Raw genomic sequence first — 19,527 nt, 5'->3', positions numbered from 1 at the left:
CTTGTGATGGATCTTTTAAGATTTTCCATCTCTTCCTGGTTCAGTTTTGGAAAGTTGTATTTTTCTAAGAATTTGTGCATTTCTTCCACGTTGTGCATTTTACTGGCATATAATTGCTGATAGTAGTCTCTTATGATCTTTTGTATTTCTGTGTTGTCTGTTGTGATCTCTCCATTTTCATTTCTAATTTTATTGATTTCATTTTTCTCCCTGTGTTTCTTGATGAGTCTGGCTAATGGTTTGTCAATTTTATTTATCCTTTCAAAGAACCAGCTTTCGGCTTTGTTGATTTTTGCTATGGTCTCTTTTGTTTCTTTTGCATTTGTTTCTGCCCTAATTTTTAAGATTCCTTTCCTTCTACTAACCCTGGGGTTCTTCATTTCTTCCTTTTCTAACTGCTTTAGATGTAGAGTTAGGTTATTTATTTGACTTTTTTCTTGTTTCTTGAGGTATGCCTGTATTGCTATGAGCTTTCCCCTTAGCACTACTTTTACAGTGTCCCACAGGTTTTGGGTTGTTGTGTTTTCATTTTCATTCGTTTCTATGCATATTTTGATTTCTTTTTTGATTTCTTCTGTGATTTGTTGGTTATTCAGCAGCGTGTTGTTTAGCCTCCATATGTTGCAATTTTTAATAGTTCTTCTCCTGTAATTAAGATCTAATCTTACTGCATTGTGGTCAGAAAAGATGCTTGGAATGATTTTGATTTTTTTGAATTTATCAAGGCTAGATTTAAGGCCCAGGATGTGATCTATCCTGGAGAAGGTTCCGTGTGCGCTTGAGAAAAAGGTGAAATTCACTGTTTTGGGGTGAAATGTCCCATAGATATCAATTAGGTCTAACTGGTCTATTGTATCATTTAAAGTTTGTGTTTCTTTGTTAATTTTCTGTTTAGTTGATCTATCCATAGGCGTGAATGGGGTATTAAAGTCTCCCACTAGATCACTTTCTAACACCATACACAAAAATAAACTCAAAATGGATTAAAGATCTAAACATAAGACCAGAAACTATAAAACTCCTAAAGAAGAACATAGGCAAAACACTCTCTGACATAAATCACAGCAGGATCCTCTATGACCCACCTCCCAGAATACTGGAAATAAAACAAAAATAAACAAATGGGACCTAATTAAAATTAAAAGCTTCTGCACAACAAAGGAAAATATAAGCAAGGTGAAAATACAGCCTTCAAAACGGGAGAAAATAATAGCAAATGAAGCAACTGACAAACAACTAATCTCAAAAATATACAAGCAACTCCTGCAGCTCAATTCCAGAAAAATAAACAACCCAATCAAATAATGGGCCAAAGAGCTAAACAGGCATTTCTCCAAAGAAGACATAGAGATGGCTAACAAGCACATGAAAAGATGCTCAACATCACTCATTATCAGAGAAATGCAAATCAAAACCATGATGAGGTACCACTTCACACCAGTCAGAATGGCTGCGATCCAAAAGTCTACAAGCAATAAATGCTGGAGAGGGTGTGGAGAAAAGGGAACCCTCCTACACTGTTGGTGGGAATGCACACTAGTACAGCCACTATGGAGAACAGTGTGGAGATTCCTTAAAAAACTGCAAATAGAACTGCCATATGACTCAGCAATCCCACTGCTGGGCATACACACTGAGGAAACCAGTATTGAAAGAGACACGTGTACCCCAATGTTCATCATAGCACTGTTTATAATAGCCAGGACATGGAAGCAACCTAGATGTCCATCAGCAGATGAATGGATAAGAAAGCTGTGTGGTACATATACACAATGAAGTATTACTCAGCCATTAAAAAGAATACATTTGAATCAGTTCTAATGAGGTGGATGAAACTGGAGCCTATTATACAGAGTGAAGTAAGCCAGAAAGAAAAACACTTATATAGTATACTAATGCATATATATGGAATTTAGAAAGATGGTCACTATAACCCTGTATGCGAGACAGCAAAAGAGACACAGATGTATAGAACAGTCTTTTGGACTCTGTGGGAGAGGGGCAGGGTGGGATGATTTGGGAGAATGGCATTGAAACATGTATAACATCATGTAAGAAACGAATCGCCAGTCCAGGTTTGATGCAGGATACAGGATGCTCGGGGCTGGTGCACTGGGATGACCCAGAGGGATGGTACGGGGAGGGAGGAGGGAACGGGGTTCAGGATGGGGAACATGTGTATACCTGTGCGGATTTATGCTGATGTCTGGCAAAACCAATACAAATTGTAAAGTAATTAGCCTCCAATTAAAATAAATAAATTTAAATTTTTTTAAAAAAGAGTGAATCATAAGCCCTTCACCAAAAAACACTGTTAACAACTCCATAATAGGAAATTAGATAACATAGTTAGAAAAAAGGTACAGAAAAGAGGTGTCCCATGACCACAAACATTAACACATAAAGAAATATGCATGCCTTCACTACCCACCAAGAAAGAGAACGTGCCAGCACCTAGGCTAGTCCTCCACCAAGGTTCCTTTCCGGATTAAATCCCCCGCCCCTACACTAGGGGGAAAAAAAAGCTCTGAACAGTCACACATATGTCCTAAGAGTTTCTCTGGAGTATACACACCTAAGAATGGGATTGCTGGGTCACAGAATATACATTCATATCCTTTCAGTAAGCTGAATCTTTTGTCACTATACAATGCTGACCCTCTTCAGTTCAGTAATGCTTTTTACCCTAGAGACTAGCTTTCTTATGGAGCTTAAAAGTTTCATATTAACCAGTTTTACCCTCTTCAGGGACAACACAAAGCCTGTCTGATATTTTTGTGCCTTTGTTATTGTTTATTTTAACTCCTTACAAGATATTTTTGTTTTATATAGTCAATGTTCATTTAGAATTATTCAAATATTTTCCAATTTGTTTTTCATTTCTTCCTTCATTTCCGACCATCTGCCTGGGATAGTTTTCCATCTATTTGAAATAGATCTTTGAGACTTATGTGTTTTCTTAAGTATGCTGGTGCTTAGCTCTTTTAGTGTGATTGTCTGAAATGTTTTAATTTCACTTTGATTCTTTTTTCAGCAAAAAACATAATTTATTAAAGAATATTGGAAATGATCCAGGTGTGCCTAAAGAAAATGTAAATACACTGTGATTCAGTCAGACAATGAAAGACGACAACAGGGGAAATAAAAAACACTGACAGAGACGACATATAGACCCTGACCTACACTATCTGAATACAGACTGCAGACACAACACTGAGTGAAAGGACCGGAGTATGCACTGGGCATGCGCTGTATATATCCATCCACCTGTGTGAAGGTCAGAAATAGGCGAACAAATCAATGCTGTTCTCATCAAGACAGTGGTAACTGCTGGGGCCAGAGGGACCACAGGGGCACCTGAGGAGGGATGCAGGATGCTGGGGGCCCAGGTATGCTTGGAATGGATGTTCGCTGAGCTGCACACTTCCCAACTCTTTTCTCTACCTTTGCTTCACCTGAAGTCACACAGAAAGAAATCAACGCAAGAGATACTTGTAGGTCAAAATGTCACCGGTATGTGCTAGAAAAGCAGGCCTGGGGCTATAGGTCCAAGCATGCTTCCCATCCCTGGCACAGAACTTGAATGGGCACATTTCTATGGCTGCCTCTGAGCACTAAACGCAGCTGTTGGCTGTGGAACGTCTCTGCCTGGGTTACACATGTATCAGACTTGAAGGTGGACTACTTATATGTGTGTTTATTTTCTGGCTCCCCAACTAGCACGTGATCTCATGGCTGACACATTGTAAATATTCAACAAATATCTATTGGATGTGTTGGTCTCTATATCCTTTCAAAACTGAGCAGAATTCACCTTCTCAAGGAGACATTCTTTCACCTTTCTTCTTTTTTAAAAAAAAGTTCTATTGATTCATTTTTGGCTGGGCTGGGTCTTCGCTGCATACAGGCTTTCTTCATTTGGCGAGTGGGGGCTACCCTTCCTTGTGGTGTATGGCCTTACCATTCTAGTAGCCCTCGCTGGAAGGTGGGCGTGAATTTGCTAAACTGCTAATATGACAATGTCTGAAGCCTCCTCTCTCTTCTTTAGGAGGATGCATCAGTTTCATCAGGTGGATCTATTAATTCATTGTTTTCAGTCACAAGTCATGTCCAACTTTTTGCGACCCCATGGACTGCAACACACCAGGCTTCCCTTGTCCCTCACCATCTCCCAGAGTTTGCCCAAGTTCATGTCATTTCGGTGATGCCATCCAACCATCTCATTCTCTGTTGTCCCCTTCTCCTCCCTACCCTTAATCTTTCCCGGGATCAGAGTCTTTTCCAATGAGTTGGCTCTTCCCATCAGTGGCCAGAGTACTGGAGCTTTAGCTTCAGCATCAGTCCTTCCAATGAATATTCCAGGTTGATTTCCTTTAGGATTGACTGGTTTGATCTCCTTTTGACTCAAAAATCTTCTCCAGCACCACAATTCAAAAGCATCAATTTTTTGCCACTCAGCCTTCTTTATGATTCAACTCTCACATCCATACATGACTGCTGGAAAAACCACTGCTTTGACTATATGGACCTTAATGAATCTCATATTGAAAAGGCTGTATCCAGACTTTTGCCATGTGGATCAATACTAGCAAGAGTATTCTTGCATAGCTTTCATCTCACAGAGATATTATATTGCTTTCATTTTACACTCCTAGCTTCTAGATGTTGCCTAGCACATAAGAAGTGCTCAAAAATACTTGTTGAGGGACTTCCCTGGTAGTCCAGTGGCTGAGACTCCAAGCTCCCAATGTAGGGGGCCCAGCTCCACTGCTGGTCAGGGAACCAGATCTCACATGCCACAACTAAGAGTTCAAATGCCCCAACTAAAGAGCCCACATGTCGCAGGGAAGGCTGGTGCAGCTAAATAAATGAATAAATATTAAAAAAAAAAAAAAAAACACCTTGTTGACTGCATGGGAGCAGAATGAAGCGGCCATTTTGTTTGATCCAATCTCAGATTTCTTTTGCGTCTTTGATAATACTTATCAGCTTTCTTTTGAGCCATCAAACAGGAGGGGATTTGGGAATTCTCTGGTGGTTCAGTGGTTAGGACTCTGCACTCTCACAGCCAAGAGCCCAGGTTCAACCCCTCGTTGGGGAACTAAGATCCTATAAGCTGTGTAGCATTACCAAAAAAAAAAAAAAAAAACAGGAGGGAACCTGATGGCTGAGTGTGCTGCTGTTTTATCTGATACCATTTGACTGTGTTTCTGTGTCCTCTCCCATCACAGCTCACAAAAGGAGGAAGGGCCAGGATAAAAAACACCAAGGAAACCAGATAACCTGTTTACGCTGTTTTAACCAGTGTTGATTTTCACAAATGTGCCTTTTGCTCACCTAGCCCTCGAATACAATTCCTGGTGATACCAAGAGGGGCGAGGACATGAGCGATCAAAATCACACCCGTTTTTTTTTTTTCCCAGCCACACCATGAACGGCGTGGCATCTCAGTTCACCAGCCAGGGATGGAACAAGCTCCCCCTGCTGTGGAAGCACGGAGTCTTAACCGCAGGACCACGGGGGAGTTCCCACACCTGAGGCTTAAGTCCATAAAGAAACAGCAGTAGGAGGGGAAAGCGACCGAGCAGGGTGGGGTGGGTGTGTGAGGCAGAGTCCTCGCTGCAGGAGCAGCTCTGCTGACAGCACCAGCCACACGGGGCTCTAGGGAAGTAACAGGAGTCAGATTCGCCTGGAAGCTCCCCTGGGGCCAGCAGGGAGGCGTTTTAGGTTGTTCTTCGTTTGTTTCTGCCCAAGAACCAACTCAGGCATCTTTCCAGGCTAGAATTTTTTTTCTCATTCAAAATGAGACCAGTTTTATTGAGTTCTGTGGGGGGAAAATACTCTCCCTTCAAAGGTAAGATGACCAACACTATTACAGGCACTGCTTTTTTTTTTTGCAGTCTGTGGGATCTTAATTTCCAAACCAGGGATTGAACACGGGCCCCTGGCAGTGAAAGCCCAGATTCCTAATTACTGGACCACCAGGGAATTCCCAGGCACTGTTTTTAAAATGAACATGTGTACCTCCCTGATGGTCTAATGGTTAAGAATCTGCCTGCCAATGGAATGGACATGGGGTTCGATCCCTGGTCTGGGTAGATCACTCATGCTGTTGAGCAACTAAGCCCAAGCACCACAACTACTGAGCCTGCACTCTCGAGCCAGGGCTCTGCAACAGGAGAAGCCACTGCAATGAGGAATGAGGAACAGCCCCCACTCGCTGCAACTGGAGAAAGCCTACTGGCAACAACGACCGAGGGCAGCCCCCCAAAAAAATTCATTAATTACAAGCACAAAATGAATAGGTTACATCTGGACACATTTAAGAAACAGGAACACTAAGATGCTTCTCAGTGTTCCCGTCAGGACTAGAGAAAAGAACTCCGTGCGCACTTTCTTCCTATCTGGGACAGGTACATTCAGAGGGCACCCCTGAAGGCAGGGAGCCTTCATTCCTGCAATAGCAACGCGCGATGTTTTGTCCAGCTGCTGGACGAATTTCACGCTGGGCAACGTTATGAGACAATCTGCCTTCGAGGTACTTCAAAGCTGCCTCTGAATGACCCAGCACGTGAGCTGCACACAGATCACTGTGTTTTCTGAACCATCCATAACAACCTTCCACTCCCCAGACAAATCAGCCGTTAAATATCTTTTTGGAAAAACGGAACAAAAATCTCTGGAAGTTACTACGCTTAAAAAAGGGCAATCTTAAGAAACCTCTTTCCACGATACAAGAGTTCCATAAAAGGAAAAACAGCATCCCATTTCCTCCTAACTTTCTCCTAACTAGTCAACTGGTGTTTCTCAGATGCCCACAGCTGTCACCACAGGCTCTCCATGCTTTTCTCTGCGAGAGTGAAGTCCAGTACCCACCCTGGCGAACTGGTTGTTTCCGAGAAGTGTGTGCAGAAGGACAGGCAGCTGTTTTTCTAGATGGAGCTTCAGGCAGAGCTGGGTCAGCTCCTCCCGGTCCAGGAAGCCTGTCCCCGTGGTGTCACAGCTGCTGTAGAGGTCCCTAAGTTGTGAAACGTAGTGGTTCTCTTCCTCCTTGTCCATCCCATCGCAGGCCGCGTGCAGGACAGGAAGACGCTGCGCCGTCGGACTGGCCCTCGCCTCCCTCCACTGTCCCGGGGCACCGGGCAGTGTGGCCCAGGCAGGGTAGGTGCTGGGGTGTGGGCACCAGGGTCCGCTCAGGGTGCGTGAGGCTGGAGGAGGTCAGTGAGGCTAGAGACGTGTTCGCAGGGAATCCGCCCTCTACTAGCTTGAAAAATCAGAAGTACTTTGTTCTGTTAAAAAAAAAAAAAAAGTACCTAATATAGAATAATCAGAAAAAAAACAGGTAAGTATAAAGAGGACCAAAGTCATCCAAAATTTCATCACCTAAAAAAATATCATTATTACTATTTTGGCAAATATTCACTCTATGTTTTTCTCTATGCACTTACACACAGGACCTGCTGGGCACCTGGCACTCCTGCCCTAAGATTCCAGTCGGGCAGAACTCAGGTGTGGGGCTGGAGGTCAGAGGGCACTGAAGGCCCTCTCAAGAGCAGTGGCCAGCCCCATCCTGAGGGGGCTCACTGGATCGTAGCCCCCTCCCAATTCCACTCAAGGGCTGATTCAGGGGCAAGAGGACCCCCACCCTTGGCCCACTGTCACCCCGGTCATGCCAGCTTTGCACATCACAGTTGAGTCCTGGCCATTCAGAAATACTTCTTTTCCTTTCCTTTCTCTCATCCCTAGGAAACTGGGACCCTGACCCAACAGAGCAGGTGCTTTGTCTTCGGCCATCCAGGCATATGCCATCAGTGTGATTCAGACCAGCATTCTCCAGGTCAGGCACAAAAGACCTTTCAGGCGCCCTTTGCTAGGACACTTCCTAACCTCCATCCAAGGTAAGGGCCAGACTGGCTGACATCCCGGCCCTGCTCCCCGGCCGCCGGGGAGGGGACCCGTGAAGGGGGACACCCCCTCATCCCTCCACGCCGTGCTGCACCCCTCGAGGGATCGAGTGTGGGCGACCGACTGTCCTCGCCGTGGGCCGGGAGGGTCAGCTGGGTCCCTGGCGATCGCCTCCCCACTTCCTCGCTTCGTGGGTTGCCGCTGCCCCGGCTCCTTATGCTGGCTTTAGGCTTCCCAGGCGACGCTAGTGGTAAAGAACCTGCCTGCCAACGCAGGAGATATAATTATGAGATGTGTGTTGGATCCCTGGGTTGGGAAGATCCCCTGAAGAAGGAACTGGCTGCCCACTCCAGCATTCCTGCCTGGAGAATCCTCATGGACAGAGGAGCCTGGCATGCTACATACAGTCCAAGGGGTCACAAAGAGTCAGACACAACTGAAGTGACTTAAGCACAGCACAGTACCGCTTTTAAAATGCTGGGGAAAATATTGGCAGAAAGGAGTCACTGCTTCTGGTCACAGGAGCCCTCCTTCCGCCCCAGGATGGGAGTCTATTTTCAGCCAAGATTCAACATGGCAAACCTCAGCGCTGAGATGGGTCAGGAAGGTTTGAAAAACTGAAAGGGTGCCTCCACCCGGGATATATGCTGGGGCTCAGGTCTGTACCACAACCACGCTGATGCCCCTGGCCTCCCCAGGACTCCAGAGTCCTAGAAAAGGGCTGGACAAGTCACTGGACATTCTAAACACCTCGGAACTATGACATCTTTTCAACTGCGCTCATCATACCACGAATGACAGCAGAATCACCATCCTGCACGCGGGTCCCCAGGTTCCCAGCTGCTCAAATCCTATTTCCAGAAATGTTTCCCCTCCATCCTTCCCGATGGGGAAAAGGGATCAACCCAAGCACAAAACAAGAAGGTGAGAAGAAGAAGGGCTTGACCCTGTCCCTCCCAGCAGGGAGCCAGGGGTATATTATCTGACTCTGTTCAGACTCCCCAGCCTGTGTATGGGGGCAAAGAACGCTGTCCCCTAGAATCCCCACGCAGGACCCTGGAAGGGAGACAGAGGGGACCCTCAGGCGGGGTCCAGTGTACTGCACTGCCCACCCTTGGCACCCAGGCCTACTCACCCGTGAAGTGCAGGCCTCACAGCCAAGTGGTCCTTATAAATAATAGAACGTTCAAGGCCCTCTTCAGTTTCTCTCTTCACCCAAGCTAAATTATTTAATCCTTTCTGGATTCTACAAATACATAAAGGTCCGTGCATGGAAACCACCAGAAAGCCCAGCCACATTCAACGTTCCAGATAAAGAGGAGCCCTTGGCTTATCCCGGTTTGATTCTTTTGAAGTTGGAATGTGTAGATTCTCAGTAATGAGTGCTATAAAACTTTATTTAAAATTGGAGCATAAACTCTGCTACCAGGTGAGGTAAAAACCTTGTTTTCATCCTGGGGAGAAAAACCTGCCCTCAAACAAACTGAATACCAGTTAAGAAACAGTGGTTGACCAGCACTCTGCTGGACCACGCAGCCCTCTGGAGGCCATGAGGGAAGGTGCAGGTTTGCATTTAACTGGAGCACAGCAATGAAGAAATTTAATCCGTGGCCCTGGAAACCTGCTGGGTATCAAGACAGGGAGAAGGACTATGGCCTCTCACAAGCAGCTGGGTGTGCTGTGTGGAACCAGAGCATTGCAACCCAGAACAACTCCAAACAAGGTCCTCCAAACAACCCTGTAAAAGCGTGCTGACCCAGAACAAGCAGCACCAAGGTCGCATTCTAGATGGCATGTTCTGTATCTGGAGAGTATGTTACAACTCTGATTAAATATTGAAGCCCAGCCCTGAGTTCCAGAAGAGCAGGTCTGGGCACCATGTCAAATAGCCTTGGGATTGGTAATCAAACTTCACACTTCAGCACTTCTGAGCTTTAAGGATTAATCTCTACATTAGCTGTTTTCATGGCTTTTTTTTTTCTTATTTTTTACTCACTTTGCCAAGGTCAGCCCTATCTCAGCGATAAAGCTTGAGAGGCCATCACTTTTATCAAAGGGATTTTCCAATCCCAACAATATAAAAATAAGCTGATGCATCATTTAATTGGCGATTAATATAGTCTTTGTTCTTCCTACAAAGTAGGTATTTAGACTGGGCAAAAACTTTGCACTTCCTAAAGTTTTTTTTTTTTTAATTTGGCTGCACCAGGTATTAGTTGTGGCACATGGGAATTTTCAGTTGCAGCATTTGGGATCTGGTTCCCTGACCAGGGATCAAACTCAGGCAGCCTGGAATTGGGAGCAGAGAGTCTTAGCCACTGGACCACCAGGGAAGTCTCCCTAAAGATTTTTATAATCACATGTACTTATATTCATGCTGGGATTATAGCCATAGACCCAGTGGTTATAAAACATCTACATAATTAGTTGGTTATATACATGAGGTTGTCCACATAAGGTTCTACATATAAAAATGAGCTTCTCTATGTGTATCACTATATGTATGCAAATACAGAAAACCTTACTCTCAGTATCAATATCAGGTTCTACCTTAAATTCAACTAGAAAATTCTACCATAAAGAAAGCAATAGTTTCTCTTCTTTACCAAAAGTAGCCAGTAACAGTGTAGAAGAAATGACAGAACTGGAATACTACAATTTTGAATCCCTAGTGTCATAGCTGATAGGGTACAGACCATCAGCGTATGAGTAAAAACAGTTGTGGGGGGGACTTCCCTGGTGGTCCAGGGGTTAAGCCTCCTAATGCAGGGGGTACATGCCACATTGCAAGGCCAAAAAAATTTTTTAATGAGAAACACTGGGGAACGGTGACATCATGCAAAGTGGCAGGGGAGGAAACTCCACCAGAGCAAAATTGAGCCATAAAGAGGGACTGGAAGGAACTATCTGACACTCTAGAACCAGATCAGACACAGCAAGGTGGTGAAAACAGGCTGCTGATCTTTGTAAGAGGGCGGTGAGCAGGAGCCAGTCACTACCCTCGACGCCGTGGGGACCGGAGCCGTGAGGACAGCGGCCCAAAGTCCTTTGGCTGGAGCCAGAGCAGGCAATCTGGACCATGTCACCCAAGACCTGGGACTGTGTGTTTCGTCGGTGACTGAGGACCTGGAGCAGACTCTGGCCTTGGGGTCAGCCTCCTTGGGCTGCAGGAGCTTCCCGCAGAGCATCCGTTATTGCTGTTCAGTCACTCAGTCATGCTTGACTGTGACCCCATGGACTGTAGTCTCCAGGCTCTTCTGCCCATGGGATTTTACTGGCAAGAATACTAGAGTGGGTTGCCATTTCCCTCTCCAGGGGATCTTCCTGACCCAGGGAGCCTGTGTCTCCTGCGTTGGCAGGCGGGTTCTTTATCACTGAGTCACAAGGGAAGCCCTCAGAGCATCCAGGAGACGGCTAAGACGACCAGGAAGACTTTGCGGGGCAGGCCTTTGTCAGGTCACTGACTGGCTGCAGACATCGCAGAATGGAAACGTCAGTCACCACCCACAACAAAGAACACACTTTGCAAAAACAGCTTAGAAAAGTCACAAAGACAACTGTAGTCCTCAACTAATAAAAATCATTCATGTCTGAGGTGTGGGAGAATCAGAATGTCCAGATTTCAACAAAAACTTAGAGAGCATACAAAGACACACACATACTGGAGTCTTTTTTACAGTAGAATTTCTTTTTTATTTAAGGCAGTGTGGTCCATTTAATTTAATTTATTTTTGTCTGCACTTCACAGCTTGTGAGATCTTAGGTCCCTGACCAGGTCTAGAACCTGATCCCACTGCAATGGAAGCACAGAGTCCTAACTGCCAGACCGTCAGGGAATTCCCTCTACCGGAATTTCTAAATATAACCCTCTGCACTTCTACCCAAATATTAAACAGCAGTTGCATGGATTAAGCAGTGATAAATTTTCCTTCTGAAGGAACCACAGCGAGTGCAATGGACTTCCGATTCTAAAGACCCCCAAAATAACTTTTACACAGTTTAATCATTGCTGCCCAGTCTCCCTCAACATATGACCTTTTTCAAGGTTTAAAAAAAAATTATTTAATGGGAGGATTTACAATATTGTGGTGGGTTTTGCCCTACATAGACCTGAATCAGCCACAGGTGCACATGTGTCCTCCCATCCTGAACCCGTCCCACCTCCCTCCCCACCCCGTCCCTGTAGGTTGTCCCAGAGCACTGGCTCTGAGTGTCCACTGTCCTGCTTCATGCAGCAAACTTGATCTGGTCATCTATTTTACATATGGTAATGCACGTTTCAGTGCTATTCTCTCAAATCATCCCACCCTCACCTTTTCCCACACAGTTCAAAAGTCTGTTATTTAATCTGTGTCTCTTTTGCTGCCTTGCATATAGGATCGTCATTACCATCTTTCTAAATTCCATTTATGTGCATTAGTATACCGTATTGCTGTTTCTCTGACTTACTTCATTCTGTATAATGGGCCCCAGTTTCATCTACCTCATTAGAACTGACTCTAATGTGCTCCTTTTTATAGCTAAGTAATATTCCATTGTGTCTATGTATTACAACTTCCTTGTCCATTCATCTGCTGATGGACTTGTAGGTTGCTTCCACGTCAGAGCTATTGTAAACAGTGCTGCGATGAACACTGGGGCACGTGCGTCTCTTTCAGTTCTGGTTTCCTCAGTGTGTATCCCCAGCAGTGGGATTGTTGGGTCATATGGCAATTCAATACAATGAATTTTTAAAGAAATCTGTCATCTAGCTGCATTTGTTATAGCAGATGGACATTAAACCAATGTAGTACGTAACAGCTCATGATCTCAGTGAGTATAAACCTGAATTTTCAACCCCGAGCAGGTCTGGCAGTCACGGTCCACCCTTGCTGTCCTCCTCACGTGGACTCCTATTGGCTGTTTTAGGAATGGTTTCTGTAACCTTGTTATTCAATCCAGATTTCCCAAGGATAACCTACTTTGCCTGTGACCCTCAATCTGAGAATAATGTTACAGAATATCAGAGTCAGAAAAGGGTGGTCCCAAAGAGTGCCATTCAATCACCCCATTTCACACATGAGGACCTGATATCGTACACTTAAGCACAGAGGTAGATTTCCTCAGTCGGCTGAAGAACGTGGATGGAGTGGACAAGCGCGAAGGCAGGCTGGGAAGGGAACCTCTCCTGCCACTGCAAGTGTGCGGTGCTTCCTTAGCCTCAAGGTGAGACCCTCTTATCAGGAAAATCCCTGCCGATGCTTGTAACTGTATACACTGTATAGAGCTCAGTGACCAAGAAGCAGCCCCATGGACTCCCCGCTGTCTTCTTCTCCTGTCTTAGACTTTGCTGGGTTTCAAGATGTACCAATGAGGTCAAGCCAGGCAGCTGGAGCTGCTCATGCTGACCATTCACAGCTCCCTCCTCTGTCTCAATGGCATCAAGTTAGTAGGTTAAAATCTGCTCTGGGAGGACTATTTACACCACAGTCATTGGAAAATGCTTCAAAGTAGGACTCTGGGGGACAGTGGGAAAGCTTTGCTAGTATACCACATCACTGGCTAAAATGTAAAGACTGATCAATATCAAGCTTTGATAGAGACATGGAGCAACTGGAATGCTCACAACTTGTTAGTAGGGGTATAACTGGCACAACAGCTCTAAAAACCTGCTCAGTTTTATCTTCCAAAGCTAAACACATATCACCCTACAACATGGCAATTCAACACCGAGGTTCCAACTCAAAGAGAAACCATAGATTTGGGCACCAAAAGACACGCTTTCTTAAGCAACATTATTCATTATACCCTAAACTAGAAGCAATCCAGATATCCATCAATAGTGAAAACATAAGTGGAGACGTCCCTGGTGGTTAGGACGTCCAGTGGTTAGGACTCTGCGCTTCCACTGCAGGGGCCGTGGGTTCAATCCCTGGTTGAGGAACTAGGGTCCTGCAAGCCATGTGGCCAAAAACAGACAAACAAAAGTAAAAATAAGTAATTTGAGGCATATTCTGGGAAACTGTAAAGCCACGGAAAGGAATGAGGTACAAGCAGAAATTGCAAGATTCTACTTGCATTAAGTTCAAAAGAAGAACAAATTAATCTGCAGTGTTAGAAGTTAAGCTAGCGAGACTTCCTTGGTAGTGCAGTGGTTAAGAATCCGCCTGACAATGCAGGGGACATGGGTTCGGTTCCTCATCCAGGAAGATTCCACATGTCACGGGGCAACTAAGCCCCTGCATCACAACTACTGAGCCCACGTGCTCTAGAGCCCATAATCCGCAACAAGAAAAGGCACCACAGCGAGAAGCCTGAGCACTGAAACTAGAGGGCATAGACCCCACTCACAACTAGAGAAAGCCCACCAGCAGCAACGAAAACTTGGCGCTGACCAAAAAAAAAGGAAGAAAGGAAACGCTATCCAAAAAATTGATCAGCCATATTAAAAACAAAAAAAAGAATACCCATCTCATTCTTTTCAGCAAATTCCAGAAGAATCAGAAATTTTAACCAAAAAAAAAAAAAAAAAAATAGTCATCTATGAAACACCTAGAATGAAATACAGCTTCTTTATCATCCTTAAAAGAGTGGGAAGTGTGGGGAGTTTGCTTAAAGGTCAAAATTTCTATGAACAAAAGAATAAAGTCAGAAGATGGGGTCGTGAAGACTCGGACACGACTGAGCGACTTCTTTCACTTTTCACTTTCATGCACTGGAGAAGGAAATGGCAACCCACTCCAGTGTTCTTGCCTGGAGAATCCCAGGGACGGCGGAGCCTGGTGGGCTGCCGTCTATGGGGTAGCACAGAGTCGGACACGACTGAAGTGACTTAGCAGCAGCAGCAGCAAATGCCAACAACAACAACAACAACAAGGTACTATACATTGGGTGGCTTAAAACAACAGAAATGTATTTTCTCACGGTCCTGGAGGCTAGAAGTCCAGGATCAAGGTGCTGGCAGAGCTGGTTTCTTCTGGGGTGTCTGTCCTTCCTGCTGTGTCCTTGTGCGGGTGTCCCTCTGTGTATGTGTCTGGATCCTAATCTCCTTTTCTTACAAGGACACGGTCACACCGGACCAGGGCCACCTGCTGGGCTACACCTGGAGGCCAACAAGCCCTGTAGCTCAGCTGTGGGACCAAAGAAAGACCGCAGGTACAATGACAGAGACATCCACAGTTTATCAGACAGAGGACCTTTCAAGTCCAAAGCACAAGGTCCTCAGGAGTTCTGCTGCCACTCCTGGGATGACCCAGCTAGTAGGCCTGGTCCTGAAGCAGCTGCGAGGCCTCAGTTCAAGTGCTTCAGCTCTTGGAGCCTGGGCTTCCTGAGACATCAAACAAGGAGGCCAAACCTCATGGCCCAAGGCACCTTCATCCTCTGACATCCTGGTTCTCTCAGGTCCATCATAACATCTTTGGGCTCCATTCATCTCTGAGCAGGAGTCCAGGGAATGAGGTCTCAGGGACACAGGCCTCAGGGGCCATGCTTCTTACACCTAGAGCCCTGGAGCCAGTCTCACCACAGACACTGTCTCCTGTCTCCCTCTGGCCTTTGCACAGAGTCTGGGTCAACATCTGCTCAGTCTCCCTTTCTCTCTCCCTCTCTTTTTCTGGACCGGAGAGAAGGCAACATGAATTGTTCTTGGACATCCACGCAAACGTTGGGAGAAGTGCATTATGTACCATTAGCAGCAAACCAATCACATAACCAGAGGTACTGGAGCACAGTGCACGGTGGCCAAACAGACCTGTCTCAAACACCAACAGGGAAACGCCCTGACACTTCAGAGCTCCAGAGGCGCCTGTTCAACCACATTTGTGTCATTCTTTCCAACCAACTTCACATCGTCCTCAACGTGCCGAAACGTTTTTAAAAATGTGCCTACATGGAAAATGGTGAAAGCCAGGTCAGTCTTAGGACACAAATGACGGTATTTCTAAGACTCTAGCCCAGCTCACTGTACACGTGGCCATCCACAAACACGTAGCCAAAGATGAAAATGATGTGGATCAGAAACGGACTCAAAGCTGATACAACAGTGAAAAAGAACATATATTAATAAACAATCCAACATAATGTAACAGAGGGCACTGGTCTCTCTTCTCCAAACACTGTGGATCATATCACATTTACTCAAAAGAAAAGTCGAAAAGAAAGAAAGGAAAGGGACTGCCCAACAGACACAGAAGTGAATGCACAAAGCTACTGCCCTTAAGCCTTGTCTTTTCTCCCTCTCCCACTTAAGTAAAAATCCTACCAGAAGAATATGTAATATGTAAAATGTAATGTGTGATCCTCTGGGTTTGTAAGGCCAACTGCTCCTTCACCCTACTAATCAAACCCTGAAGTGGATTCCAGAGATTTTATTCCAGCTGCGTTGGCACAACTCAAGAGAGACACCATCTGCCCACGATCTTCTGTGGGAATCAAGAGGCCTCCACGCCCGGCCACGGCCTTTGGGTTGGAGCCTACTCAGCCAGGCCTGGAGACACCCCCTCAGAAGACTGGAAGAGGCCTCCCTGGAAAGATCTACGCCCAGGAGAGATGAACAGGGGACAAGCAGGTCCTGGGAAAAGGAAGGAGACACAGAGGAATTCAACCGGAGAACTGGTTGATGACCCTCACAGCTTCGACGGCAGGTTCGGGAAGGGCCCCCTGGTGCACTGTTAGCCTGGGGACCCAGCAAATGAGCAACTTCACCTCTGACAAGAGCCCCTTGAAACAGGGCAGCCCCACACTGACTCATCTCCCCACTCTGCATGGGAGGATGCGGGCCTCGGGGACCTGCCGTGCCTTCCTGCTGTCGGATGCTATCTCCCATCCTTGATTTATGTTAGAATCTCTCTTTTTTTAATTATTATTATTTTTTAATTATGCATTTGGCTGTGCTGGGTCTTAGTTGAGGCACGTGGGATCTTCAGTCTTCATTGCGGCACTCAGGATCTTTAGCTGCGGCATGTGGGATCTAGTTCCCTGACCAGGGATCGAACCTGGGCCCCCTGCATTGGAAGCTCAGAGTCTTACCCACTAGACCACCTGGGAAGTCCCTACACTAGAAACTGGCCTCAGAAGTACTTTGGGAAAAGAAGTGCGGGATCTAAGGCACAGGCTGGAGGAACGGCATTTTAAAGGGAGCCATGCACTGACAGGCCACGGGGGTCCTGACTTCTCTGAGCATCTGTGTCCCTAACCGGTGGCCCGTGGGCAACAGCAGGGAAGTTATTTTCTCACTGCCTTTACGATGAGAGACACTTTATGTGTAGCTGATCAATAGCTGGGCTGGGTCTCCGACGCCACGCGCAGGCTTTCTCTTTACGGCAACCAGGGGCTACTCTTCACTGCAGGGCGGGGCTGCTCCTGTTGCAGAGCCCAGGCTCCAGGTGCACGGGTTTCAGCAGTTACAGCTCACGGGCTCAGTTGCCCCTCGGCATGTGGGATCCTCCCAGACCAGGAATCAAACTCGTGTCCCCTGCAATGGCAGGCAGATTCTCATCTGCTGTACCACCAGGGATGTCCATTTAGAGACAACTTTGAAAAAAAGAATCATCCCATGGCAAAGACACTTCCCTCTGATTCAGTGGCAGTGCAAACTGGCCTGAAGTAAATCCAGCTGGGTTCACACGAAAACATGGGTCATGAGGAAAGCCAGGATAAGACCTCAATCTTTTAAAGAAAAAACACAGGCTGTGCACCCCAGATTGTGTGTGCCTGGGTGGAGAAGGGCTGGATGTTTTATGCCAGAACCTAATATTCTTTTCATCGGTACCTATTCTGCTCTAAACATACCCACTAAATTAACGTTAGTTACTACAGCTTTTATTTCTATAATTAATTCTTTCATAAGCTATTACAGGCTTGTAAATATTAATAGTTCAGCTTGCTGACAACATCCTAAGTCAAAACCACAGGTTGAGATGAATACAAATGTTGTTTGGTTCCCAAGAAGGCCAATTTGTTCCAGTTCACTCACACAGCAGGTGAAGCAGCTAAAACTTTGATAGAAAAAACAGTTTTGATAGGTTGCCAAGTTCGGGGCAACCACAGCAACTGAAAATGAGTGAGGAATCCTGAAAAAAAAGAGAAGGAAAGACAGAAAGCCCGAAATTTTGCAAATGCTCCCTAATTCACCAGACGACCCAACTATGCGTGTGTGGAGCAGCCTCCAAGCAGCGAAGCCAAGAATGAAAGAACTGGCGGACTTCCTTGGTGGTCCAGGAGTCAAGAGTCCTCCTTCTGACGCAGGGGACTTGGGTTCGATCCCTGGTCGGGGAACCGGATCCCACATGCCATGGGCAACTTAGCGTGCGTGCCACAGTGAAAGAGCCTGCATGCCACAACTAAGACCAATACAGCCAAATAAATACACACTTTTTAACAAAAAATACAAGAACTGAAATGAGATTTGAGCTGCTGCCCAGAGGCAGAGTTTTCAGTATGAGGCCAACAGCACTGCCTACTAAAACACATACAAATGAACACTCTTCAGAGGAACGTAACAGAAACTTCCTTCTCCATGATACACCTTCACAATGTCCAGGACATAGTCCAAAATTACTCACAAAAATGAAGAACCAGGAAAGAGTAAGAGAAATCAAAACCAGAGATTAACCTCAAAATGAGTGAGATGTTGGAATTAGTGGCCTTAAAGCCTTTGCCAGCTTAATTATACTCGAGGATGTGAAAGAAAAGATTCTCCTAATGAATGCACATATAGAAAACCTCAGCAGAGAAACAGAAACAATAAAACAGCCAAATGGAAATTTGAGAACTAAAAAACACCCGTAATATCTGAATTTTTAAAATTCATATAAAGGGCTTAATAGCAGAATGGATATGACAGAGGGAAAAAGTCAGAGAACTTGAAGACAGATGAACAGAAATCATCCAATCTTAAGAACAGAGAAAAGGAAATTATTTAAAGATTAGCCACAGGGATTAAAAAGATAGTTTTCAGAAGTCTAACATACATCCTAGGAGGAGAAGAGAGGGAATTAGGCAGAAAAACGGACTGAAGAACAAATGGCAAAGATTATCCCAAATTTGGTGAAAAACAAAAATGTACAGATTCAAGAAACTCAGTGAACCCCATTTAGCGTACAGTTAATGAAACTACACCCAGGCACATCAGAGCCAAACTGATGAAAAGCAACATAAGGAAAAAATCTTGAAAACATCCAGAGAAAAACAACACATCACATATAAGGACACAATAATTCAAAACGATTGCTGACTTCTCAGAAATAATGGGCTCCAGAGGACTGTGCAACTTCATCTTTAACATGCTTAAAAACAACAACAGAAAGACAACTCTGTCCAACTATAATTCTGTACACCAAAAACATCCTTCAAGGGATCTTGTCTTCTTTGCGGCACGCGAACTCTTAGCTGTGACATGTGAGATGCAGTTCCCTGACCAGGGGTGGAACCCAGGCCCCCTGCATTGGGAGCACAGAGCTTCAGACTCTGGACCACCAGGGAGGTCCCCAAATGCATTTTCAATTAAAAAAACAAACTGAGAGAAATGTCAGTAGCCCTGTGCTAAAAGAAATGCTTTAGCTGAAGAGAAGTTATGCCAGATGGAAACTTATATTTTTGGAAAGGAATAAACAGAATCCAAAAAAACAAATGTCTGATTAAAAT

General features: G+C 45.4%; 1 protein-coding gene across 3 annotated transcripts in view; it reads right to left on the bottom strand.

The window, feature by feature from the left end:
* NINL (ninein like) overlaps window positions 1-19,527 on the bottom strand; it is a 122,025-nt gene that overhangs the window by 53,350 nt on the left and 49,148 nt on the right. For all 3 annotated transcript variants that reach the window (XM_018056940.1, XM_018056941.1, XM_018056939.1), the window contains exon 2: window positions 6,877-7,289. In XM_018056940.1, the coding sequence (XP_017912429.1) occupies window positions 6,877-7,059 (183 nt within the window). In that variant the 5' untranslated portion in view covers window positions 7,060-7,289. The remainder of the gene's footprint in view (window positions 1-6,876; window positions 7,290-19,527) is intronic.

The sequence above is a fragment of the Capra hircus genome, chromosome 13 (assembly GCF_001704415.2).
Source record: "Capra hircus breed San Clemente chromosome 13, ASM170441v1, whole genome shotgun sequence".
Classification (NCBI taxonomy): domain Eukaryota; kingdom Metazoa; phylum Chordata; class Mammalia; order Artiodactyla; family Bovidae; genus Capra; species Capra hircus.
This window is presented reverse-complemented; position numbering and strand designations above follow the sequence as displayed.